The sequence below is a fragment of the Xiphophorus maculatus genome, chromosome 21 (genome assembly GCF_002775205.1).
Source record: "Xiphophorus maculatus strain JP 163 A chromosome 21, X_maculatus-5.0-male, whole genome shotgun sequence".
NCBI lineage: Eukaryota > Metazoa > Chordata > Actinopteri > Cyprinodontiformes > Poeciliidae > Xiphophorus > Xiphophorus maculatus.
The window spans coordinates 11,549,061-11,575,329 of NC_036463.1; the positions used below are offsets into that span (position 1 = coordinate 11,549,061).

Here is a 26,269-nt window from a genome sequence, read left to right on the forward strand (position 1 = left end):
ACACTTTGATCTAAAACAGTCATGTCCAAAGAATGTTACCATGAGTTAGCTGAAAGGTCTTTGAGGAATGAAGTTGGACACCTCTGATCTACTCTATTACAGAAGAAAAGCATCTCCTGTAAAAGTTTAGATGCTGTGATGCTGAAACCATCATGTTTCACCATGGCAGTGCTTTTCCAATCCAACACTCAGCCAAACCATGTATATATCTCAGTCTTACATTGCAAGAGCACCTTTATGGACAGGTTGGACACAGTTTGTGACAAATTGTCAATAGGACTTTTTATAAGTTTCTTTTCACAAAAGGTTTCTTCTTCTATTCCCTAAATGGCAGAATTGTGCAGTGAACTTAGGTGGACTTTCATTCTCCCGTTGATTGACTGAACAGTATGCGTGCCGCCCAATGCTTGGAATTCAGTGTTGTACCCTAGCCTTGCCTTTAGCTTTTCTACAACTTTATCCTTAACCTGCATGCTGTGTTCTTTGATATTGTTTGTTCATTTCTGTTCTGAACAGATTCACTGGTTTTATACTATGTTTAGAGGTTATTTGTACTGGATTTTATTTTGATGTATCAGACAAAAGGGCACTAAACAGAATTGTTTGTTTCAGACATTTGTTTGTAAAAAGAAATTGAAAGACTCGTATCATATCATTTACACTTTATAATCATGCACCACTTTGTTTTTCTTTCATATTCCAATAAAACACATTTACACCTACGCTTGGGCTTTTTTTCCTTAGTGTTTTTTGCATTTTCTATATATATATATTTTTTTCTTTTGTCCATCTCATATATTTCTTTCTATTTAGCCAAATGTGGAGTATGTACTCCATTCTGGGTGTAAATGGGATGTGTTGGAACGACATAAAACAGATGGATATAAATCATCTCCCACTATCTCACCAGCCCTAATGAACCTGGAAATTGTGTAGATTCACGCACACACGCGCACAGACAGATTTTGAGCGTTTCCTTCATCCTGCTCCAGCTGACAAGATATTTAAAGATCCTCTCTGGGTGTCTCCCCCTCCTCTTTGTCAGTTTGCTGAAGCTCGAAATGGGAGCTTGAAATATTTTAGGATTTGAACAGCAAGAGGACATCTTTTGCACCTCTTTGCCATGACGTAACTCAGCACATTCTCTAGATGATTGTTGGGTTCATTACTTTTATCACAGCGTGTCAGGCCTGTCATAAAGTTATGCGAATGAAATCCGAGGGGACCTTTTAAATCTTTATCTGATTGACTTCATGAAATGACTTCTGCCAGCAATAACTCCCCTGTTTCACATCTGCTTGTTTTTCCCCCCCTTCTCAGTTAGCACTAAATTCGACCATGAGCGTAAGAGATAATAAACAAACATCTCAGATTTCTTAATAACTCCATGGTGGTTGTTATTGAATGAAAGGGAACCTTGCAGCATAGGAGCTTTGGACACTTTAATTTGGAGTGAAAAGACTGGATCGATATGTTAGTGCTTCTTGTTATCAAAGAAAGGTCATCTGAGCAGCCTTGACACTTGTCACTGACTCTCTAAGGATTTATCAATGTGTTGCATTGTGTGTGTGTGTGCGCAGGGGGGGTGGGGGCGTGTGTGTGTGTACTAAGGTGAAGAAGAGAAAACTGTGGTTACACACATTGTGGAAAACAAGTACTTAGTGTAAAATCAAATATCTTCAGATGTAATTAACAATTCCTGTTATCTGTACAAATTTTCTTAATTTTTTTTTGTTATGTATAATAACATGGAGAAAATAGGGGATAAGTATTAAAACTACAGCAAAAAGGAGATGCCAAAAGGTATAGTAACCCAAGCAAATAGCCAGCTATATTTAGAAAGCAATCCTGCTTATTATCAGCTGTTTTACTTATTATTTATTATCTATAAAATAGTTTATATCATATTTTGGTGGGTGTTTTTTTTTTTTTTTGTAAAACAGAATTATTTCATTGGTTATGAAGGCATTTCTAAATCCCTGAATGCACAGCTGAGCATCTTTGGAATTAGAATTAGAAAGAATATAATTTCACAGACAACCAACCAGAATCAGGTGCTCCTGGGATGATTTCCAACAGAGGAGTCACAGAGAATAATCATTCTGACTGGAATCACTTCAGAAAGACTTGGAATTAGCAGGCATAATTTTTCAATGAGCACTATAAGTAATTCACTGAACTGCAGTGCCGTGTGTGCACACACTACACAAGACTCCACTGTTGAGGAAAAAGTTTGCTCCAAAAGATTTGGGCAAGCCAAAGAAACCTTGGTAGAATGCCAGTAAATTATACCAAGGTTTAAATTTACCGATTAACCTAAGGCTCAATAAATCACTTGACTTAAATCCAATTGAAAATATATGAAGAGATAAACAGGAGGCACCCACAGCTTTTCAAATTTGGAAGCAGTATATGTGGAAGAATATTTGAAAATTGTTGAGCAATGTATCTTAAAGTTGTTTTAAGTGTAGTTTGCCCACTTTCATGTTTGTTTTGATTTGCTTTTGTGGAATAACATGGTTTTCATCAACATCTAGTGTGAATTTCATGTCAAAGGCACCATCACAAACAGATGCACTGAAAAAACATTGTGTTCCACACTTAATATTTTCTCATATGTATGACTGAATACAAAATGTGCTCCAGCTAATGAATCACAGAGTCATGTCAACACTCCTTTCACACACATTACATGCTTATGGGAATCGCTGCCAAAGGAGATGCACTGACTTGTCCTTGGACCCTGTTCCTTTTTTGCTGCAATGAGCATCAATCTTGATAAGCCTCTTCAGGTGCTCACAGTCAACCTCTAGTTTCAGTATCCTGTCTCCATTCGTTCTAATAAAACCCCAAACCTTAAATGATCTGAAGCTGCTTGTGCCCTGGCAGTGACTAACTCTTGTGTGGAAGATGAGCAAACGCCAAGCAGGAGGAGCAAAATGGTAATGACAGCTTGCAAAAAAAGGACCAAAATGTGCTCATGCAAATGTGATGTGCTTGGAATGAATTTTAACAGAAAATTAACATATTGTGTTCATATCAAGCTCAGACTTAGGCAGGCATTGGATTTTTGGCTTTCTTTGAGTCGATGTCAGTGAAATGTCTTTGTTTGCTAAGAGAGCCAGTTTAGAAAGTGAATCATTATGACTGTTCCCTGTGAATGGAAAACAAACATATTGCAACATTTCATTGTGCAGCTTTCTTTGTTTTCATTCATGTTTTATCATGGATTAAAAAAATTATACTGGTTGGAAATTATGCATAACTGGACTCGTTTACTTTAATTCATAAAGCCTACCCTTATGTTCTTATCTGACCAACAGCTGCACTCTGAGTGTCACACTGGAGCAGGCCATCCTGTTGGCTCGAAACCATGGCCTTCCCCCTCGATGCATCATGCAGGCCACTGATGTCATGAGGAAGCAGGTAAGATAGTCATTAACATCCTTCAGAAAGAGTATAGGGTACTGTTCAGCTACTTTGGCAAAGACTGTAATGCATATGGAAAGTTGAGTGGAAGGAAAAAACTTTGGTAGAAAAAAGATGCATAAGCAAAAGATATAACTGCAGCCTTTAGAAGCTTGTGAAGTAAAGCCGATTCAAGAGTTCCACAAATATCACAAAATCCATGTTGCTTCCGTGTGATAATTTTCCCAGTAAGTAATGATGAGAGGAGCCGTGTTAGGAGGACTGAAACCAAATAGAAAATCTAATCTGAGAATAATGAACACCACCAAACCAAGCAAAGCAGAAAAAGTTGAGGGTCACTATTAAAGTAACTTGGATGTTCATACATTGCATTGATCCAGTCATTTGTGCAAAAAAGATATCTCTATGAAATGCATTTTCTGTACAATACCTATATGTACATTTTAGCATGTTTGTATTTAAAAATGTCATATTAATGCCTGCCTGTCTCAAATCATCAAAATTAATAGGTTTAAATTAACAAAAAACACTAAGAAGTTTAATGTAAATAACACATTTTTCTACAAGTTTGAGGAACTTCCAGCTTTATTTAAATTAATTCCATAAAAACATTCGTCCAACCTATTGATGAATAAATAAGCCAAATTTTACTTAGCCAGAAACCGTTTTGCCTCAAAGAATATACCTTTAAAAGATCGACAGGTTACGGTCCCTGTCCTTTCCTTGTCATTTCCTTTAAAACATGCATCCACTATTACCCACTGCTTTCGTTTTAAAAAAAAAGTAAAGCCAAAGAGTGTCAGTCTAAAATAGTTTTATTAAAAAAAGTCTCCGGCTTCAATCCTGGAGACTTGTTTGCATGTCTGTTTCAGGTCAAAGATGGAAATTCTCTCTCTTCTTAAGCACATAGAGATTTTCACTCCATAAAGCCTTCAGCTGTGACCAAATCCTGGCCTCCAGCTCAGAGTCTTTTTTTTAAGTTTTGTCTGGATGGTTATGTAGTTGCTTGAGACGGAGTTAAGAAGCTGAGATTTTATAGGACTAAAGACATTCTGGTCGTGGAAAAATGGGATTTCAACTAGGAGTGCACAACACTTCATTGCGCCATTCTGTTTTAAATAAATTGCTATTTAAAATTTGTAAGACTTTTTAGTTAATATAGTTAGCCAAGAGATACTTATTCTATTTTAAGTCAGTCTGTGTGTTTGTTTTTGTGCATATCACGGTTCAAAAACTGCCAAGTCACCAGCTTGGAAGCATTTTCTTTATAAAAGTGTTGTCCTAGGTGCAGTTATGAAGCAGTTTCCATAGTTTGCCTCAGAGGCAATGGCTATGGTTGTCCATTTTGTGGTGGTTAAGGTATGCACAAACATACTGTAAATTGTCCTTCGGTGTGAGTCTGTGCATGCATGGTTGTTTGTCCTGTGTATCTCTGTGATGGGCTGGCGACCTGTCCAGGATGTACCCTGCCTCTCACCAATGACCGCTAGAGATGGGTAGCTGCCCCAGGCGACCCTGCAAGGACAAGTGTGGATGGATGGTCCCCACATATGACTATTGCCAAGAACATGTGTGTAGATGGGACTGGGGGTGTTTATGTCCTCTTTTTTGATACTGAGACACTGAGTTATGAAACAAACTGCATAATTATATGGCATCCTTTTTCCTCACTAAACAGTCACACTTGCGCTCAGAAGGTTGTCAGTACATCAGATGAGGCAAATCCAATCTTGTTTGACATCTACTGTGTGTGAATTGTGGACACTCTAGTTCCATAACAAACAAGCCATCTGTTAAAGTAAAATATATCTTCTAACATAACATCTTATGGAAAATAACAGTGTTTTTGTATTTTAAATATTCAAATTCTAAAAACTGAGAAATATGCAAAAATATGGTATTTTTTATGATGTGGCTGTATTACACTGAAAAGTCACAAAGTAATTTGCAGACACATAATGTACAAAATGAAGAGTATCCTTAACTCCCAACTACACAAGCAATGTCCTCCTAAATCAACTCTACTGAATGAGGTGTTATTTATGCATTTGTAATATATCTTATTGATTATTACAGGTCTACTAATGTTATAGCCTAAGCTGTAAATATACTGTAGCGGTTAGAGGGTGCTGTTATGTTATGTGTTTTCCCATGAGGCTTAGCGGCAGAGAAGAGAGCGAACCGTGAGCGAAAAGGCTATCTGTTCGAATGAAAAGACCTGTGTGTTCCGCCATTAAAGGGTGAATGTTCTGGCTATCCGACCCTGTGTGTGTTTTTTATTGAGCCCTCAACAGAGGTTACATTGGTGTCAGAAGTGGGATAGCTGAAAATGACATCGTTACAGAACATTGAACGGCTGCTAGCCGAACTGGAAGAAGAACTCGCTTTCACAGAGGAGCAGCCTGGCTCGGAAAGACGGAAAAGAAGAAGCAAATTGCCTTTGTTAAGGCAGGCGGCGGAGCAAAGCGCGGGGAACACTCGAGCCAGCAGCAGCCGACCGGATGGAGCGAGCGCTGTCCGTGGGCGGCCTTTGTCGAGGCTGGTAGGTGCCCGCGTCCCTGCTTCCCCGCCTACCATCGGAAGGCAAGAGTCGGAGGAGAGGATTGCTTGGGAGGAGGTTCCCCGACGGAGTCACCTTCCAACTCTACCCAAGCTCCCGCGTTATAATGGGGAGACAGCACTGGATGGTTACCTTGTCCAGGTGGAGATGGCTGCCGAACTGGGTGGCTGGTCCCCAGAGGAGACAGCGCTTCAAGTCGCCTTGAGCTTAGAGGGGGGTGCCCTACAAGTACTGTCTGACCTACGTCCAGAAGAACGCCGCAGTTGGCCGTTGATCCAGGAAGCTCTTCGGAGGCGTTTTGGCAGGAGGATTTATGCCGAGCATGCAAGGGAACAGCTGATTAATCGCCGGCGCCTGGATAGTGAGTCCCTATGCTCTTATGCAGCTGACATTCTGCTACAAACTCGACAAGGTTACCCTGATCTGGAGAAAGCAATACAGGAGAAACTTGCCCTCCAAGCCTTCATTAGGGGACTTCGGCCAGCCAGACTTCGTGAACATATCTGTGTCCACTCTCATAACAGCTGGGCAGCGGTGCTGGAGGAGGCAGAGAGGGTAGAGCCTATTCTAAGCGTCAAGAATACTGCTCCAGGGCTGTATGCAAACCAAGCTTGTACTGAGAGTGATGATGAGGATAACCTGAGACAAGCAACAGCTGTCCCACTGCAAGCACCATCCGGGGGTCGGCGACAAAGAAGACCAGAGTGCTACCGTTGTGGAGAGCTGGGGCATCTGGCTCGTGATTGTCCAGCACCAGCTCCACGTAAAGGAGACTTACAGCCTCCTTTAAACTGATTGGGGGTGGTACTGGAGGGGGCCTGCCACCACCAGAATACACCCCTACTACTGAAAATGCAATGCGGTTGGGGCGACTAGGTAGCCCACATGGACTATATGTGAACATTATGCTAAATGGTGTTGCCCTCTGTGCTCTGATAGACACTGGCTCCACGGCCTCCTTGGTTCGACCGGGCATACTGCCTGGGACAGAGGCACCAAGTCCTAGAGGATGGTCCCTAACTAGGAAATACATCACCACGGCCACTGGGGAGCGCTCAAGGATGAAAGGCTGGCGGGTCCTTGATGTGGAGGTGGAGGGTCAGAAAAGTGAACACATGTTTTGGCTGGCGAAAATCCAGGACCCCTGTATTATTGGATTGGACTTGCTGGCGGCGTGGGGGGGCATAATAGATGTTACTTCAGCCACGCTCCGAGTGGGCCACAAAGCCGTTCAACTTCACTCCCAACGTCAAGAGAAGGTGCAACAGGTAAATGCACCAACACTAGCAGAAGACCGCAACAGGGCTCCACAAAGACCACTGGATGACTTGGTGGGGACGGAGGAGGCACATGCAGAACTGCCATCAGAGGAGACAAGGCAGGCTGTATGGGAGCTGTGCCTGCGGAGCTGTGGAGGACTGGATCAGGAGCAGAGTGAACGGTTACAGGACCTGCTGGAGGCCTACATTGACATTTTTGCTGCTAAGGATGAGGAGTGTACTCGCACTAATCTGGTACAGCATGACATCGACACTGGAGAAACGAGACCCATCCGTCTACGGCCCCACCGTCTGCCTTTTTCAAGGCGGGCCGTGGCAGAGAAGAAGATCGAAGAGATGCTAAAGGCTGATGTCATAGAGCCCTCCAATAGTCCCTGGGCCGCACCGGTAGTGCTGGTGGGAAAGAAAGACAAAGACTGGCGGTTCTGTGTTGACTACCGACGACTGAATGAAAACACCCGCAAGGACTCCTACCCCCTCCCACGCATTGACGATACGCTGGACTACATTGCTGGGTCCAGTTGGTTCAGTTCCCTCGACCTTCGCAGCGGTTATTGGCAAGTGGAACTGTCTCCAGAAGCTCGCCCAAAGACAGCATTCACCATTGGGCAGGGACTGTGGCAATTTAAGGTGATGCCTTTTGGTCTCTGCAATGCCCCAGCTACCTTTGAACGCCTCATGGAAAGGGTGTTGGCCCATATTCCACGAAGCCACTGTGCGGTCTACCTGGATGACCTTCTGGTGCACGCAGACAGTTTTGAGGCTGCCCTGGCCAACCTTCAGGAAGTGTTTGATGCCATTCGCCAGGCTAACCTGCGACTTCACCCACGGAAGTGTCACCTGCTCCGGAGAGAGACCACTTTTCTGGGCCACATCATCAGTGCAGCCGGAGTATCTACAGATCCAGACAAGGTCAGTGCAGTGAGGAATTGGCCAGAGCCTCAGGACACTAAGGAGCTGCGTAGCTTCTTGGGGCTAGCCTCCTATTACCGGAGATTTGTAAAGGACTTTGCCACTCTCGCCAGCCCCCTGCATCGGCTGACCCAAAAGGGACAAACTTTCCACTGGGATGAAGACTGTGCTGCTGCCTTCTCTGCACTCAGGATGGCACTGGTGGGGGCCCCAGTACTCCAGTATCCTGACCCAAACCAACCCTTCATTCTGGATACTGATGCCAGTGATGGAGGCATTGGGGCGGTGCTCTCGCAAGGGGGAGAGACAGGAGAGCGGGTTGTTGCTTATTACAGCCGCACCCTCAGCCGGGCAGAAAGGAACTATTGTGTCACCCGGCGGGAGTTGCTGGCTGTTGTCCAGGGGGTTCGACACTTCCGCCACTACCTCTATGGGAGGAAGTTTCTTCTTCGCACTGACCATGCATCCCTGACCTGGTTGCTGAATTTCAAAGAGCCAGAGGGGCAACTAGCACGGTGGTTAGAGGCACTGCAGGATTACAACTTCCAAATCGTTCACCGGGCTGGTCGGCTTCATGGCAATGCTGATGCCCTGTCCCGCCGGCCGTGTGCAATAGGAATTGGCTGTAAGCAGTGTCAACGGGTGGAAGGACGTGGGTCAATGGGCCCCCAGACCGTGGCTCTACAAGTCGTCAGCAAAAACCCACAACATCCTAGGTGTCTCAGGGTGACCGAAGGGTCTGTGGATGGTGTGGAAGTTATGGAGGCCGAACAACTGCAGGAGGAACAAGATCGGGACCCTGTTCTCGCTCGGATCAAGCAGTGGGTGGAGGCTGGCCAGCGGCCCACCTGGGAGGTGATAGCAGCTCTAGATCCAGAGACTAAGGCACTGTACTCCCAGTGGTCCACCATTTGCTGCCACAGTGGGCTCCTTTATCGACAGTGGCAAGCTCCAGCAGCACAGCGTGACGTTCTTCAGTTGCTGGTGCCCAAACAGTTGCGGGCCAAGGTGCTCCAGATGGTCCATGGCTCTGTGGGGGCAGGTCACTTTGGAGTCGCTAAGACGCTGCAACGCCTCCGGTCGAGATTCCATTGGCCCGGCTGCCGCCAAGATGTGGAGCTCCATGTCCATTGTTGTGATGCTTGCACAGCAAAGAAAGGGCCAACCCAGCGCTCACATGCCCCCTTGCAGCAGTACCAGGTGGGTGCTCCAATGGAACGAGTGGGTGTGGATGTACTAGGCCCATTTCCTGTGACGGAAAGAGGGAACCGCTACATCCTAGTTGCCATGGACTATTTCACTAAGTGGCCGGAGGCATATGCCATCCCCGACCAGAGCGCTGCCACCACGGCTGAAAGACTGGTGAGCGAGATGTTCTGTCGGTTCGGTGCCCCCGAGGAGCTGCACAGTGATCAGGGCCGGAACTTTGAGGCGGAGGTGTTTGGTGAGGTCTGCCGGAGGCTTGGCATCAAGAAGACACGAACCACGCCACTTCACCCTCAAAGCGATGGGCTGGTTGAGCGGTTCAACCGGACCTTGTCCACCCAGCTGGCTATTCTGGTGGATGAACGGCAACATGACTGGGATCTACACCTGCCTGTCATCTTGTGGGCTTACCGGACAGCGGTCCAGGAGTCCACTCACTGCACCCCTGCCTTGCTGATGTTTGGCCATGAACTACGCACCCCAGTGGACTTGGTGTTTGGACCACCCCCTGGAACGGAGCAACCTGTTGGGCCAGGGCTGAGCTACATCTGTGATTTAAAGCAGCGTCTGCGGGTTGCTCATGAACTGGCTCGGGAGTGCCTAACTGCAGCCGGACTCAAGCAGAAGCGGGCCTATGATTCGCGCTGTCAGGGGAGGAACTTCGAGCCTGGGGACAAGGTTTGGGTGTTTTGCCCTGAACGGAAAAAAGGACTGTCCCCAAAGCTCACCAGTCAGTGGGCTGGGCCATCTGTGGTGATTCACAGACTTTCTGATGTGGTGTACCGGGTGCGGCTGCGCAAGAGGGGCCGGCTGGTGGTTCTTCACCGGGATCGCTTGGCCCCATACCAGCCAGGCAAGCCTGCGGTTGGCGAGCTGGAGACGGACCCTCCGCCAGTGGTTTCTCATACGCCTCAAGTTGTCCAGGGTGAGTCCCGGCGCGCTAACCCCAGACAACGGTGCCTTCCTGCACGGTTTAGAGACTTTGTAGTTAATCCGTAATGGATTAAGAGTTCTGTTGTTGTTCAATGTTGTGGTTCATTTCACGTAGGCATTCCTGGTTGCTGGGGACAGCTAACCGTCTGAGGGGGGGCAATGTAGCGGTTAGAGGGTGCTGTTATGTTATGTGTTTTCCCATGAGGCTTAGCGGCAGAGAAGAGAGCGAACCGTGAGCGAAAAGGCTATCTGTTCGAATGAAAAGACCTGTGTGTTCCGCCATTAAAGGGTGAATGTTCTGGCTATCCGACCCTGTGTGTGTTTTTTATTGAGCCCTCAACAGAGGTTACAATACATTGGGATGCTGGTAATCGTGGAGGATAAGTTCCACAAACATAACCAGATAGAGGTGCAATTTTTTGAAAAAGTGTGGAGTGTGGAACTGTTTTATTTTCTACACCACTACACTCCATATTTTTAATGAAAGAAATCCATCGAAAAACGTATTTTTTCTCTCGTTGCTTTACTTGCCCTGTACAGCCATAGAAAACTGTGGCCATTCCAGGATTTTACTGGAATCTTATTAAAATAACTTTAAGAAGTCTGTGACGGAAGTTTTCTGGGAGTAAAAAGTTTTGGAGAAAACTTCCAATATTGACATTTAGTGTAACACTATGTAAAATCAAAATTTACAATAAAAAAATTACATTTCTTTACTAACCTTGATGGGGAACTGTGTCCATCAGTGACAGCAGAGGGCATCTCTCTCTGGACGTCTGGGAATGGTTGACTGTGATAGGAATCGAATAATTGCTGATGCTATCCTGTTGTCTGGACGTAACTCTGGGCTGACAGAGTTGTAATTGAGAGGTCAGCTAATGCACTTTTGGCCAGATACGCTCGCTCTACTAAAACTTTGATGACCTCCCTAAAGGAAGACTTGGAGAGTGTGTGTTTTTCTGCTTATAATTGTGCAGCACACACTCAAAGAGGGAGTATCTGCAGGTGCAGGGGTTCTTCTCGTTACTATAAATTGAAAGTTGCTTCCTGCAACACTGTAGGGATATATCTGCAGACTCTGCACATAGCCAGGAAACTACAGGCTATAAAAAAAGGAAGACATGCTCCTGACTGAGTGTAATAAAGCTCAAACAAAACACCAGCACACACAGGAACCCTACTAATCTTCCAAATTCTCCACGACTTGTCTTTTTATCCTCACTAAGCCTTGTTTTTTTGCCTCTACTGTTTTCCTTTGATTGTAAGAAAAAACAACTGCACTGCCCACAGCAATCATTTAAAATCCTCAGTGTCCTCATTCACAGCATGACATTTATGTTCTGTCATGCAATATTCATAGGATGCTGTTAAGCTTGGAATTTATATACTTTTCCTTTCTGTTCTGACAGTCAAACCTGCAAGTAAGCAGCCTCACCAGGGAAAAAGCATCTCACATAAAAGAAACTAGTGCTAGTGATGTGCATTAGGCGAAGTGGTGTCCATTAAAATCTGCACTGTGAGTTCAACACATTCTAACAATCTCTGGGTTTATAGTCTAAGAAAACCGAATCTGTTGAACAATGAAAGCTGAAAGGAGCTTGTGCACCGATTAGCAGCTGAACTGGTAAAATATACAAGAGTGTATAACTTTGTTGCAACTCCTGTTTATACAAATAAATAATTTATTTCTAGAGATGCAGCACATAGAAATAGAGAAAAAAATATTACTCAATTTTTCAAAGCCGTGGGCTAACACATGTTCAACTTTCGGAGGGAACTGAATTCTTTAGTTTATCGTGAAGGTTTTTTTTATTTGATGTTTGTTTTTGTTTTTTTGTAACTTCTCCTCTCCAGTCAACACTGGTTGGTGATTCAGTGAAACTTGGTGCATGTCTATTTTCTTTCAGGGTGCAAGAGTTCAGAATTCTGCCAAAAATCTGGGGGTGAGAGATCGAACGCCATCATCAGTTCCAAGGTAAAAAAAAAACCCATGTTCATCCATGCACCATTATGCCCATGAAAATCAGTATTTTATATCCTTGATGTATGTGACTCAGATTAGAGTAGTGTCTGTACTGTGCAGACGTGAACATCCACAAAACCTAGATTATACAATTATTCACTTTTCTTTATTGCTCTATCATAAAAAATAAAATATCAGGATTTTATTTTAATTTTTTCAAAAATCTAAAATCCATCCTATAGACTTATAAAACTACTCTTTGCGAGGGAAACAGTTTGTGCCTGAAGCTACCAGCTGTTCATCTATATACATTCAGTCAGAGGTGGGTACAATCATCAGCTCCTACTTGAGTGTCTCAGCCATTTAGCTACAACAAACACACAGGGCAGCCTTTTGAACCTTTTAGTCAAAATTTATGAACACAGCTAAGTAGCAGTATGTGGAGTGTTTTACATGTGTTTTCATAGACCAAAATTGCTGCACCCTCTGTGCATTTCTGTCATATTTTCTTCAGTTGAGCTGGTTACTTGAAAACACGATTGTGCTTCATAAATCATAAATCATTAGGAAATTCCTGCTCATCTTGTGATAATATGACATTAGTCTCAAGATGTAAAGCTACTCAGGTGATTAATAAAACTACAGAGGATGACATTGAAATGCATGAATCTATGAAATGTTTTTAGTACCTACGGCTGCTCAGCCCACAGATGTGAAACCAATCAGCAGATCGCTGCTTGCTCTTTTTGCTCGTGTTTGAACGCCGTACAGTGCTGCATGCTGAATGTAATGGTGTGTCACATCCTATATGTGTTTCTCTGATCAGGTTGTACAAGCTGTGCCAGCCTCCTCCCCCAGATGGAGATCCATAATGCATTGCATTGAAGAACATGCTGAAACATTCTGCAGGTTCAGCAATCAAACTTCTCCCTTCACCAGTATGTTAATCTAGTTGAAGACAGTGCCTTGTATATGTCCACTCCAGCTGCCTATAATGTAAATAAAGTTTTAAATAGTATTTTAATGCTTTCTATTGTGATTGTTGTACTTTATACAAAGATTGTTTTTTTATGTATCAAAAAAGATATTGGATCTGAATGAGAAAGCAAAAGGGGTCATAAATCTCATCATGTAACTGTTTTATATGTTTTTGTGGAAGATATTTTATTTTCCTACTCGTTTGAATCACAGAGTTACACTGCCATGCAAAAGTATTCACAGCCCTTTAACTTCATCACATCAATGTATTAAGATGAACAGACAGTAACATAATTTTGGAAAGAAAATACACTTTTTAATTTTGATTTTTCCAAATAAAAATATGAAAAGTACAGAGGGTAAATGCTTCATAGAATGACATTTTACAGCAGTTAGAGCATTTTTGAGGTTTTTATTTTTGTATGTTTTTGCCAGCTTTGCAGATCTAGAAGCTGAAATTCTAGCCCTTTCTCTCATGCTAAAAAGGTCAAGCTAAGTCAGATTGGATGGAGAGTGTCTGTTAACATCAGTTTTTAAGTTTTGCCAAAGATTCAAAATTTGATTTAGGTCAATTTGATTTAGGACTGGGTCATATGAACAAATGAATATGCTTCGATCCAAGCCTGTTCATTGTAGCTCTCAATGTTTTGAAAATATTTGCCATGGTTTCAAGTCTTTGCAGCATTAAGTGCCTTTCGTCTATGATTATTTTGTTTTCAGTTCCATCTAGGTTTTCTATTCCTGCTAGGGAAAATCACCCCAACAACATGCTGCCGCCAGCACTGCTGTATTTAGTGATGTACTTATTAATGCTGTCTTTGCCTGGCCTGACAGCTTAGGTGGAGGCCATGTCTTGGTGAGTTTATATTTCTGCCATATTTTCATTTTTAGATTTGGAATTCAACATTGAGCTCCGTTCAGAGCTTAAGATGTGGTTTTAGCACCTACTGTACTTTCAGCTTGTGCAAATGTTTCTAATTGCATGATGGTTTAACTGGACTTTTTTAGAGGCACCTGATTATAAAAGGTGAACAAAAATGCACTTTTCGCATTTTCATTTGTAATAAATGTACAAAAAAAAAAAAAACACACACTCACTACACAATTTTTTTTCTTGTTGGTCCACCATAGAAAATAAAATATTACGGTTTATATTTGTAAAGTCACAAATTTTTAAAAAATTTGAAACTTTTTCAAGGCACTGTTAAGAAGATGTTGATTAGAAGCATACATTATGAAATATTCATTTTGCTTAAATCAGAAGCTTATCAGTCCTGTTCTGTTTGTGTTATACTTGCTGCATCAGTTCTTTCTGAATTGCTTTAAAAAACTCGTGTTTGTGACATGATGTTAAAATGCCTTGTCAGCTAAACCTGCTGACAGTGTTATTTTGCTGTTTCTTACTGAATTTCAAAGTCTGTTTGAGTTGCGTGCACATTGAGACTCAGCGAGACATCAGTATCTCCCAGTACTTACAAATCAGAGTCTAAATGTTCATGCAGCACATTGACAGCATTATGTTTTCGTACAGACAGTACTCAGGATTAAACCATCTGTCTTACTTTTAATTGGATGTAGCTCACTCCTATGCAAGCAAAAAGAGATATTAAAAACCTATCGATAAGCTGTTATAGCGATTCTATATTCAACTGTATGAGTAATATAAAAATGAAGGATTTTTATGCATATTTCATTCACACATTTGCAAATCTATTAAAGCTGATAACCACAACTGAAATTTGTGTGTTTTTGTTCTTGTGGAAGAACTGAGATTTCCACTGAGACCCCTGAGGTCTTCCTTTGCAGTGCTTTACTGACTTTTTTAAAGTGCTTTTGAAGTGTTTTATTTGTCTAATGGGGAAAAACAATATTCAAAAGTCCAAAAAAATGAGCATTTTTAATAGTAAGAAGTAAAGACACAATTTGAACCATAGACTAAAAAAAGTAAACTTTTGTGTTATATATTTTCTTATGTAGTTTTAAAGTTGTTGAGCAATGGGACCCGACAATGTTGTCAGAAAAACATAAGATGAAGGAATGTAATAAAAAGAAAGCACAACTAATAGCAATGACGTTTTTGTGGAAACTTCTGTAGAGAAGTATGTTGAGTGATGGCTGTTTAAATCTTTATTTACTGTGTCTGCTTCCTGGGGCAGTATTATGATGCATCTCTCTTCACTGATTTAAGTCAGGTAAAATGCAATGTAATCGTTCTGACTGCAAAAACTTTGAAAACTATTGGATACACATGCAAATCAGTGCCACATATGGAAGTGGAACAAATCAGATTTTTTTTGTTTGTTTCATTCAGTGGGCGAAAAATTTGGAATTGGACTCTTCAAATTAAAATGAAAACGGCGCAGCGTTGGCGCAGGGTTAAAGTATTTCACGTATGGAGGCCTTAGTCCTCAACGTGGCCCAATGACTTTTGTTTCATGTTTTCTACCTCTCTCACAACCCGCTTCCTGTCTGACAAATTTCAAATAAATTCCACTTGAGCCAGCTAAACTGTAAAAAAAGGACATAAGTTGTACATTGTGTTGCATTTGCTGCTATGTGAATGTAGCCTTAGAATCAAGCACTAAAGTGACCTTTTCTTCTTTTATACCAATGTCTAAGTGCTTAAGGGCTACTGTCCTGCTACCTTTGGGTGCATCTCTTGTCCAACACACCTGATGGCTAAATTCCCTCATCAACATATTTATGGAGGCTTATTAATTATCCATCCATTTGATTCGGGTGTGGTAGAGAGGGGATTCATGAAAAAGATGGACTTCCTGATTAAAGTTTTGAATGTATTTTCAACAACAAAAAAAGTTAACTGACATAGTGGGGTAAGATGATGACTCTTTACAACCTCTCCATATACCCCTTGATTAAAAACAATCCAAACCATCCTGTAATAATCTAATATGGGTGGTTTAGTTTCTATGCTTTCGCGTGCAAAGTGGACCGGTTGTTTCGTTATATAGCGACAATGTGTTTATTGGCAAAACCGAAGCAGGTAGTATAAGAGAGGGGGGTAACGAAATGGGAGTGGCGGCGGCAACAACTCCAGCAGCCAGTGAGCGGAAGATTTGTAATCTGTCACAGAGCTGCGGAGCCGCTGGCTTCCTCAAAGGAGCCACCGACAAGGAGAGAGTCAGCGAGGCGACACGCAGGGAAAGGTCCCGGGCTGACTTTCCTCGCCTCTCCACGATGCTCGCCCGGCGTCAGCGCCGCCTTTTTAACGCAAATCCAGTCTGAACTTACCTTATCCCAACCGGGAGGACAGTTCAATTTTTACAACCTCAGTTTTAGACGCCGAGACGGCTCCTGAAGGACGAATGACTCCACCGGCTCCCCTCCTGATTTCATTCTGCTAAAAGCTCTTGGGCGGGAGGCGACAACAGTTTCTTCATGGCGTCCCCGCAACAGTCAAGAATTCAGTCTTATCTGGAGAGGAATAAAATCGGACCCCTGTTTGAGGTGAGTGCACCAACTCTGAAGTTTATTGCCCGTCACGTTTCAGGGCTGCTTTGCACCAAACATTTAATATTATGCTCTTCCTGAACACAGACATCGTGTAATGTCACTTGATAAGAGCTGCTGTGGAATAAGGAACCAGGTATCCTTCTCCCGCACCTCTCAGTGTAAGACGTCCCACTGCGCTCCGGCAGCCAGTTAAAGAACACTGCCGGCTGAGTTTACATCCACATCTCCATCATTTTACCCCCTGTTAAGCCAGGGGCGCTCCAGAAAGTTTTTTTTTTTAAAGATGGGTGCCCAGATGGTGGCCACTGATTGTCTTGGTGTAGCACACCATAAACCTAGGACTCCTGTCATGTACACTGCCTTGCAAAAGTATCATGTCCTTTGAACTTTCCCACCATTTGTCACAGATATGGTGTTTATATATCTGTGTTATAACACAGTTCAGTGTATTTTATTTTAACTTTATTTTGTGGAGTCAACACAATTATGAAAACAAATCAAATGTTCCAGGTTTATATTAAATAAAAAAAAACAGAAGTTGTGCATTGATATTCAGCTTTGCTTTGGCACTTTGTACAAGCGTCATTTTTGCTGTAGTGAGCAGAAGATGTTCATCTGAAAATGTTTGTTAATTAAGCAAGATATTTTATGTGTTTTTAGGTCTGCACTGAACACACACTTTGAACAATCTCTCATAGAACTAGCAACATTTTCTTACTGGGAAGTAAAACTCTGTAGTCTATTTGTTTGACGTGCGCTTTTCCACCCCACCTCTACCCCCAATGAACATTTAAGTCTTATCTGACCGGAGTGCCTTCTTTCACATGCTGTGTGCCCTACATAAAATACAAAAATAAACCAATTTTTTATTTCAATAATTGCTTTCTTCTCACCATTCTGACCCCAAGGTTAAATTTGTGGATGTCCTGTCAGATGTGTTCGTCGGTCTTCGTGTTGCTGATTATTCATTAATTTTCTCTAGAAATCCTTTGCAGAGCAGCTGGATAGATACCGAGGTTAAATCACACACATGAACTCCATTTACTGATTAGGCGACATTTCACAAATGTAAGGGCAGCTGCCTGGTCTGCATTTTATGTGGGGGGTTGTCAGTAAAAGGGTCTTGATATAAACGCGTGCTACGCTCCTTGGTTTCTTTCTTTAATTTGTTAATGAGGCAAAACATGTACAGGTGTGGCTACTGCTCCTAGAGCTACTTAGGTTGCCTTTGATTAGTCAGCCATGAGATCAGTTTTCATAAGGAGTAACCTGGGTGACATCTAAGCAAACCAACAGAGGCTTAGACCACCTTTGCCTGCTGGATCATTTGCTGGCCTCATATCGGTTAATGGGCTGCATTACAGGAATCACTTGGACATGCAAATAGAGCGCTGACCTGCACATGTTATCTTTATGTTAACCTACCATGTTTTCTTTTTCAATATGCCGATGTCTCATTTCTGTTCAACAGCTGGACACAAAGACGAACATGGTGTGCATTAAAATGAATCTTAAGAGCAGTAGGAAGGCTTTTTAAAAAAATTTATTTCACCACTCTGGACAGAGACTCTTCCCTAATATGGAGTCTACCCAACAGTGAGGACAGTAAATCTGGAGTCTGGAGCAGTCGATGAGGCTAAACTGCACAATGATGGGGCTCTGTGTGTGCTCTGCTTGTTTGTTTTTTCTCTCTGTGTTGCTCTTTCACCTGTCTCCCCCAGCTCCGTTGCTTTCTCATGTTTGTGTTCGTTTTGAGCGCTGCTAAATTAGCTCTCCTTTATGTGACAATTCAAGAAGATTAAAGCAAAGCGCGAAGGTGAAACCGCGCAATTGTGCCGCTGTGTGTGTTACAATCCGTTTTTAACTTTCCAAACATGCTTTTCAGTCAGACCAACAAAGCTATGGATCAAGCCTCTGTTTATTTCAAAAGTCGCATTGTAGTGCCCAGATTTCCAGGGGGAACCGATAGCCGAGGTGAAGCAAAGGGAGGACGTTTGAAAAGTCTCCTGGGTCTTTTGCTCTTCTCATGAGAAAATGATGTAGTCGCTGCCCCGCTGTTGCGCTTGAAAAACCTCGGCCCAGTCTGTTGTTGTCCCAAAGAAAATCCATTATCGTGCATTCAGCTATGGAGAAACATTTCTTGACTGGAAGATTCCAGAGGAGAATGGTGTTCTCCTTATAATTTTCTCTCATCAGATGTTGGGACTCAGTGCAGTAGAGGTAATGATGAAAAGGGGGGAAAGTGGGGCTGTTTAAAACAAAAAAGGTTTGTCTGAAAATTTGATAGATATTGAGAAAATACCATGTAGTTCTAAACATTGATGCAGTGATTTATGGGCTACAGTTTTGCCAGCAATTTTTCTTAATGTATTTGAACATTTATGTTTTTCAAAACCAGATTTAGGTACATCTGTTAGCTCACAGCTCTCTGAAACAAGGGGTCATTTATATGTTCATGTTGCTAAGCATAGATGAAAGCGACGTAAAGAGCTACTACACAAAGGTACTTGGAGCTGTCCCTGCTACAGCACACCTGAATCAAATACATGACTTGTCACCAGGTCTCTGCTTGGTAACATGGTGAGGAGGGCTATTTGATTCAGGTGTGTTGGAGCAGGAATGTGTCTGAACATTGCAGGATGGTAGCTCTCCAGAACTGGAGTTGGAGTTCCTGTTCTAGACTAAGATAGAAAATTATTAACTTCACATAAAAATTTTTATTTGTTTTCAATAAACCCATCAATATTTTTTCATCATTCTTTAAACCCCTTCCTGCAAAAATCAGACAACGTGGGTTGCACATTTAGTTTATCAATGAGCATAGAAATTTGCTTAAACCCTGCTGTATTGGTTGTTTGCTTTATTGTTTTTTATTTGGCTCTTTCTGTAAAGGTTTTAATAAATTATTACTCGGTATTTATTTTTTTTGTGATTGTGAAATGGAGTCCTTGGTTATTCTTGTAAACATGTCCCACTTTGTCACGTAATGCTTTTGGTGCCTTGTGTTGGTCTTGTCTGTTCAACGTATTTCTAATTAATTTTGTGGTTAGATGTTGCATATTTCAAAGCTTAGAAATTATGTGTGCTTTTCTCAATTTCTAATCTTTAAAATTTAGCCTCGAGTGTTTACCCACACCACTTTTTACTTTTTATTTATTTATTCCATCAAATCAAATTCTTTGGTCTATTTCTCTCTCCTCCTAGACATAGACCTCTTGTACTTGGCACATAGCTGCAGTATTAACCAGTGTGAGTACCAGTGAGTGAAGGTTCATTTACTCACTCAGAGGAGACGCAGTTTATGATTTGCCAAAGAATTGATTTTTTTTTTCCCCTCACTAATGAAATGGTTGCTTTGCAAAGATAGCAAGCCGAGTCAACACTGACTGAATTTGTTCCAAGACTCAAGCAGCCTTTCATAATAACCAGAGTAATTGCACACCAAGTCATTGCAACACGTTTATGTAAATTGATATTCAGTTTGAACACAGTTTCAGTGCCGTGTGACTGTTGTCGTTCTTTGGTGCATGTGTCTAGAATGACTGTTTTTGAAAGTCGTTTATATAGGAGTAGTGACATAAAAAATGTAATAAATGGTCTGCTTTTCTATGGTTTAACGACATACGAGCCTGGATCACAAATTGGCAATTCTTGTTCGTTAAAGGGGATTTCTGCAACATTTACATTTAAATATCTGAGACACGTACAGGATGGGAGAAGGTAGAAATAAAGTAGTCTTTACCTTTGTCACACGGTGTTAAACTGGTTCTCATGTTGCTCCCTGATGTGATCTGCCCTTTAAGTCCAGAAGCAATGTAAAGGTTGCTGCTGGTGAACAGTGGGGGTTTGATGGATTGAATACAGTGTTGGGCTGATTAACTATCTTATTATATGCTGTTCTTTTGTTACTTGTATCAATCAGAAAGTGGTTTTAGTGATTATGTTCTGAATACCAGAACTTGGAAAATTAGTACTGACTCTGCACAAATTTTTTTTTCAGTCACTTGTGTTGCTCCTTTTAAAATCTTGTAATGAGCTTCCCTCTTTGTATTGGTTTTCTTTAAGTGAACACAGTGGCCATTCATGTGGAAACGCTCTTTCTGAACTTGTTCTGCAGTCATGTTCTTTTAACACGCCTTCAGTGATCTGAAGGGGTCCAGGAGGAAACGCATAAGAAACACCTACGAGTCAAACGTATCTTAATCACCCACCCTGATCACCACCTGATATTGAGTTTGTCTTCCTTTTGCCATGATTCTGACTCTAACAAAAATGGACATTTAAAAAAAACATAATAGAAAACCATCCTATTACTGCTGTTCAGTTTCTTGGAAAATATTAAAACTTTAATGGATTTTATTGTGGTTTTCTGTGATGAACCAACAGAAATTATTGAGCAATAGTGAAGTTTAAAAAGGTCATCCACGACTTTCAAAGTTTAAGATCAAAAAGCAGATAAAAGCATGGTTTTGTTATTCACCCTTTATTAAAATGGGATAAAAAACTTTGTGATCAAAGATTTCTTTTACAAGAGCGTCCTGACAGTCATATAGTTTGTAATGAACTCACTTTTTCTCTGATGCCTCTAAAATAAAATCCAGTTCAACCACTACAGAAATTTCTTAAACATCCTGAAGACCAGCGTCATAAAGACCAAGAAATGCAACTAGACAAAATAAAAGTTTAGACAAACACACATTCATGGCCAAGTCAGTCCAGAAACAAATCTACTCAACCTAAGGATGTGTTACTAACCCCAGTTGATTCATAGATATCCTCTCCTCCAGCCTGTTTGAGCTGAAAATGTTTTGTCAATTTTAAACTTCTTGTTTATCTTCACATTGTTTTCAATTGTATTAATTTCTTCTGATTAAAAATAATCCATTGTATGTGAGGACAAAATTATCCCAAACAGCCTCTAGTCCTATCATAACTTCTGTTACATATACTTATGCAATACAATAGTGCTCTACATGCCCCCCTTTCAGCTCTGATAATTAATGTAAATGAGACATAATTGCTTATGATCAAATAACATTGTACCATAATTTATCTGGTCATGGTTAAAACAGGGCTGCACAGTGGCGCAGTTGATGGCACTGCATTTTTGCAGCAAGAAGATCCTGGTTTTGATTCTTGGCCCTGGGTCTTTCTGCACGGAGTTTGCATGTTCTTCCTGTGTATGCATGGGTTCTATCTGGGTACTCCGGCTTCCCCCACAGTCCAAAAACATGACTGTTAGGTTAATTGGTCTCTCTAAATTCTCCCTAGGTGTGAGTGTGTGTGTGTGTATGGTTGTTTGTCCTGTCTGTCTCCATGTTCCCCTGCGACAGACTGGCGACCTGCCCAGGGTGAACCCCGCCTCTCGCCAGGAATTTTAGCTGTAGATGGGCACCAGCACCCCTCCTGATCCCTGATGAGAGATGGAGTTGAACTAAAACAAGTCTTTTCATTATTAATTGCTTACTCAACCTTTTTTTCCAGTTATTGTCTTTCTTTGGAGACTTGTGCAATCACAAACTGTAATGAATTTTATTAGTAGTAAATTTTTGTGAACAGGGAAGTGTCTGAACATCTGTTTTAATGTTTTGCCGCAGATTCTGATTTTGATTTAGGCCTGGTCTTTGTATTCCCACAACTGAATATGCTTTATTCTACCAATCAACTGTAGCTCTAGCTGTAGCTTTGGGGTTATTACCCTGCTGGAGGAGGAATCTCTGCCCCTGTCTTGGGTCTTTTGCAGCTTTTAACAGATTTTGCTCCAGAATTGCCTTGTGCATAGTTCCATCAATTTTCCCATTAACTTTTAAAGCTTGCATCACTATGTTTACTGTCTGGTCATGTTTTTCATGCTTTGCATATTGGCCAGAATGCTACATTGTGGTCTCGCCTTCTTCCATATGTTTGTAGTGTATGAATTTGGGACAAATTGCAAATATGACTTATAATTTTTTTCTTTCTACAGTGTCCTATTATTCAGTACTTGTGGTTAACCTTTGGAGAAAATTTCTACAGAATACACTATGGCTTTGTAGCTTGATAAAATGCGAAGAAGTCCATTGAGCGTGAATAGTTTTGCAAGACACTGCGGATAGCAAAGTCTCTTGTATATGGTCCAATCAGAGGTGTTGTTTTAGCTTGTCTCAATTGGTCTAGAAAGGAAAGTTTATGGCACAAAAATAGTTGTAAATAACATGCTATGTGTGTATTTCTGTGGCTTTTATGTAGCTTATGTTTCATCTTAAAGACAAATGGTCTTAGTACTATGATTTATTGATTACTCATTTTCATTTTACTTTCTCCCACCTTCTGTTCTATGAATAGATTCTGCAATGGTCTTAAGATTTTTGTAAACAAGAGACATGTCAATTTCTGATCACTTATGGAAATTTGTCACTTAAACAAAAAAAATGTTTAATCTTAGATTGTACATTACACCAATGTGTATGCTGTAACAAAGGCAGCACACCAAGTAATCTGATATCATGATTTGTTTTACTAAATAAGAGCCAAAATGAAGAAACTACAAAGAATTTATTGTAACATAAATTTTTATTAATATCAAGAGATGAAGTGGTAGCAGTATGCTTCTCATCAAATTCATATTATTAACTAATTATAAGCATATTCAAGAGGCACCATAATGGTAAAATAAAACTCAGGCTAATCTGGACCATTAAAATGTGTGTTTATGTTTCCAAGGAGAATAGCTTATGCTGCTTATCACTCTAGGTACAATGATGGGGTTATTTCCAAACAACTTGGGGTCCATCATTCTACAATTTTTTTGGTTTTAAGTGGAAAGCACTTGAGACAGCCATCAGTCTTTCCCAGAGTAATTGCTGCAGCTTGTTTACCTTGAGTGCACTTCTCTGACAAACATCCAAACCACTGAAACTGCATTTCAGACTCTATAGTTGCAAGATAACATTTTAAATAAAGTTCATCAATGTGGTTTGTGTGGGAGGAAGTAAGATGAAACAGAATCAGGATTTATACAAAAGGGTAACATGGAGAAATCCTCATGAGAGGGGGACCACTGTACAATGAAGCAGAATAAATGCAAAGCAAATTAAGGTTCAGTTCAAGACTGAAGTTCAGAATTGTGAACTTCTTACCTATCATATCATACCTATCTCTAACTTATTTGGGAAACCTAAACTACTTTGGAGCAAGTTATTCTACCAGAATGAAGGTCAAAATCATGGAAATGCTGCCTTTCAACCAGTCAATGCTGTGTAAGAATTGAAATGTAAATATTAATAGCATTTCTTCTCCTCACCAAGTTGCATAACATCTTTGCTTCCACATTAAAAACTCAAAAGTTGTTTTAGATATTCTCTCTAAAGACTTGAGGCCTGACTTTCACTTGTTCTTCCAAGACCTAAATTGACTTCAGTTAGAGAAGCACTGCACAGATTTTGAAAGGACTAGATGTTCACACTAAAAGACTGTTTTGTTTCACAACTGGATTAATGTGCATCACACACTTAGCTGCACCTGGTGAGGGATCAGACTGGTTTTATTTTTTAGACCAACTAAAGCCAACTGAGTGCTTTTAAAATCTCATGAGGGTGACATTTTGAAGGAGCTAACACAGCTGGTGGTGCTAGAAGGTTTCTATTGCGCTTCCCTATAAGATGAATGAGATGCTATTTTAATTATGTTGCACTAAGAGTGTCAGGGGAATAATATTTGAATGTTGAATATATTCTTTGTTATACTCTTGGTAAGAGTTTGGGACATGTAGTGAGGGGGGTTATCACTGCATGGTATTTCCTTTGTATAATACCCAATTTCATTTAGATGCATATTATTGTATAGTTGCTAATAAAGTTAAAGGCAACAAAGTAGACTTGCAGATGATGCCACCATGCCGGAGTCTCTTTTATTGGCTGTCGACAACACACATTTACAGCTTGGTCGATCAGTTCAAACTACCCAACTGCGCCCAGATCAGCCTTAAAAATGTTGTCTGACTGTGACTGAGGTCAGCTCTGGTCTGTTCCCCTCACACATTTGCAGACTCCAGTCTTCTGTTGAGTGCGAGTTCCCTCACACTCAACAGATTTTGTGCTGACTCGCCCTGTTAACCGACCACAACTAGTGCAGCTTCATGCAGACTTTCAGCTTGGAATCAATGGTAAAGGCAGAGACTTCAATATTTTATTTTCAACAATCTTTATCTCAAGTATTTAGGATGAATAGTGGCAAGTGTATGAATATGACTATGTATGCACTTTGGTATATTTTTTTGTCCTGTGCTTTATAAAGGAGATTTTGCTTTCTTGCTTACATGCTTTGTTATATTTCACAAAATGTATCATGTCAACACAAAATGACTTATCAACTGTAAAGTCCTTCAGTGGAAAGCTATTAGTTTGAGTTTGTTCTTCCGTAATGTGAAACAAGGTAGCTCTTGAACAACTCTTCAAATCAAATTAATCTAGTGTGTTGATGAGATCAGGTAAAAGCACTTCTAAATTTACACCAGAATATTAAAAATCCTAACGAATGAAAGCAAGATTGCTAAAAAAAAAAGTGGCAACAAAACATGTTCACAACGTGAGACTAAAATGGTGATCCAAGGTTGCAATTATTGAAATGTAATTTTGACCTAGAACTTTCAGCATTGAACTGCTTCCTTTTTACCATTCATCAAGATTTTTGATTACACCTTTCCTATCATATCTGAATTTTAACAACTTACAATATGGGAGGATCAAACCTAACAGAGATACTTAAATACATTTAGATTTGAAAATTCTGAACAATAAAAAAAAAAAACTCAAGACCGTCTAAAAGGCATATAAAGGTTCATATAAACTTCTGTGATGTGGCTTAAAACCATTTTCACTCTTCTGTCTCTGCAAGCTTCAAGAAAACAACAGATGAAGACAATTCAGAATGCACTTGTATTGATGACCTTTGTTCATTCTTTGTGAAGCTCTTCACCATGATATGACAGAAGTGTGGTTATGCATGGGTTAACACAGCTCCCCCTTCAGGCGTAGTTAGAGTAATTACTACCAGACAGGCGTGCAGTTGGAAACAGCCCAAGGCCAGGTTAATCCTGTGGGGCTGCTGGAAAGAGTGAGGAGGGAAAGATGTCGTACCTCGTCGGATCAGACAGTCAAACGATGAGTGAAGGGCGATCTGTGGGAGACTCGGAGCGTGGATGTACTGGAGAAGGCAACAAGGCTGTGTTTTTGTTTGCCCGTATGTGTGAGGAAAGCAGAAGGAAAACTAAGGAGAATACAGAGGCTTCAGTGCATGCTAATCAACTTATCATGTCCAATTACAGCCCAAGGAACCCGATGGCTGACTGCTGAGAGTCACTGATAGTCAAGCTGCTTGAGTAGGAGAGAAGATCATGTTATACGCAAAACCTTGTTGGTTTCCTTGCTGTTATTCACCCTGCGATTGAAAGGAGTGCATATGTCCATGTATATACATTTGTAATTATATACAAGCACATTCTAGCAGACTAGTGATCATATTTTTCTGGGGAAAATGATTCAAAAATGTTTAGCT

General features: G+C 41.2%; 2 protein-coding genes across 2 annotated transcripts in view; both read left to right on the forward strand.

The window, feature by feature from the left end:
- The window catches only part of prex2 (phosphatidylinositol-3,4,5-trisphosphate dependent Rac exchange factor 2), a 103,332-nt gene extending 88,339 nt beyond the window's left edge, over nt 1-14,993 (forward strand). The window contains exons 39-41 of the mRNA XM_023326301.1: nt 3,324-3,426; nt 12,228-12,295; nt 13,110-14,993. Coding sequence (XP_023182069.1) covers nt 3,324-3,426; nt 12,228-12,295; nt 13,110-13,155 — 217 coding nt within the window. The 3' untranslated portion in view covers nt 13,156-14,993. The remainder of the gene's footprint in view (nt 1-3,323; nt 3,427-12,227; nt 12,296-13,109) is intronic.
- Nucleotides 14,994-16,340: 1,347 nt separating this feature from the next.
- The window catches only part of c21h8orf34 (chromosome 21 C8orf34 homolog), an 87,290-nt gene continuing 77,361 nt past the window's right edge, over nt 16,341-26,269 (forward strand). Inside the window, exon 1 of the mRNA XM_023326729.1 lies at nt 16,341-16,729. Within this exon, the coding sequence (XP_023182497.1) occupies nt 16,661-16,729 (69 nt within the window). The 5' untranslated portion in view covers nt 16,341-16,660. The remainder of the gene's footprint in view (nt 16,730-26,269) is intronic.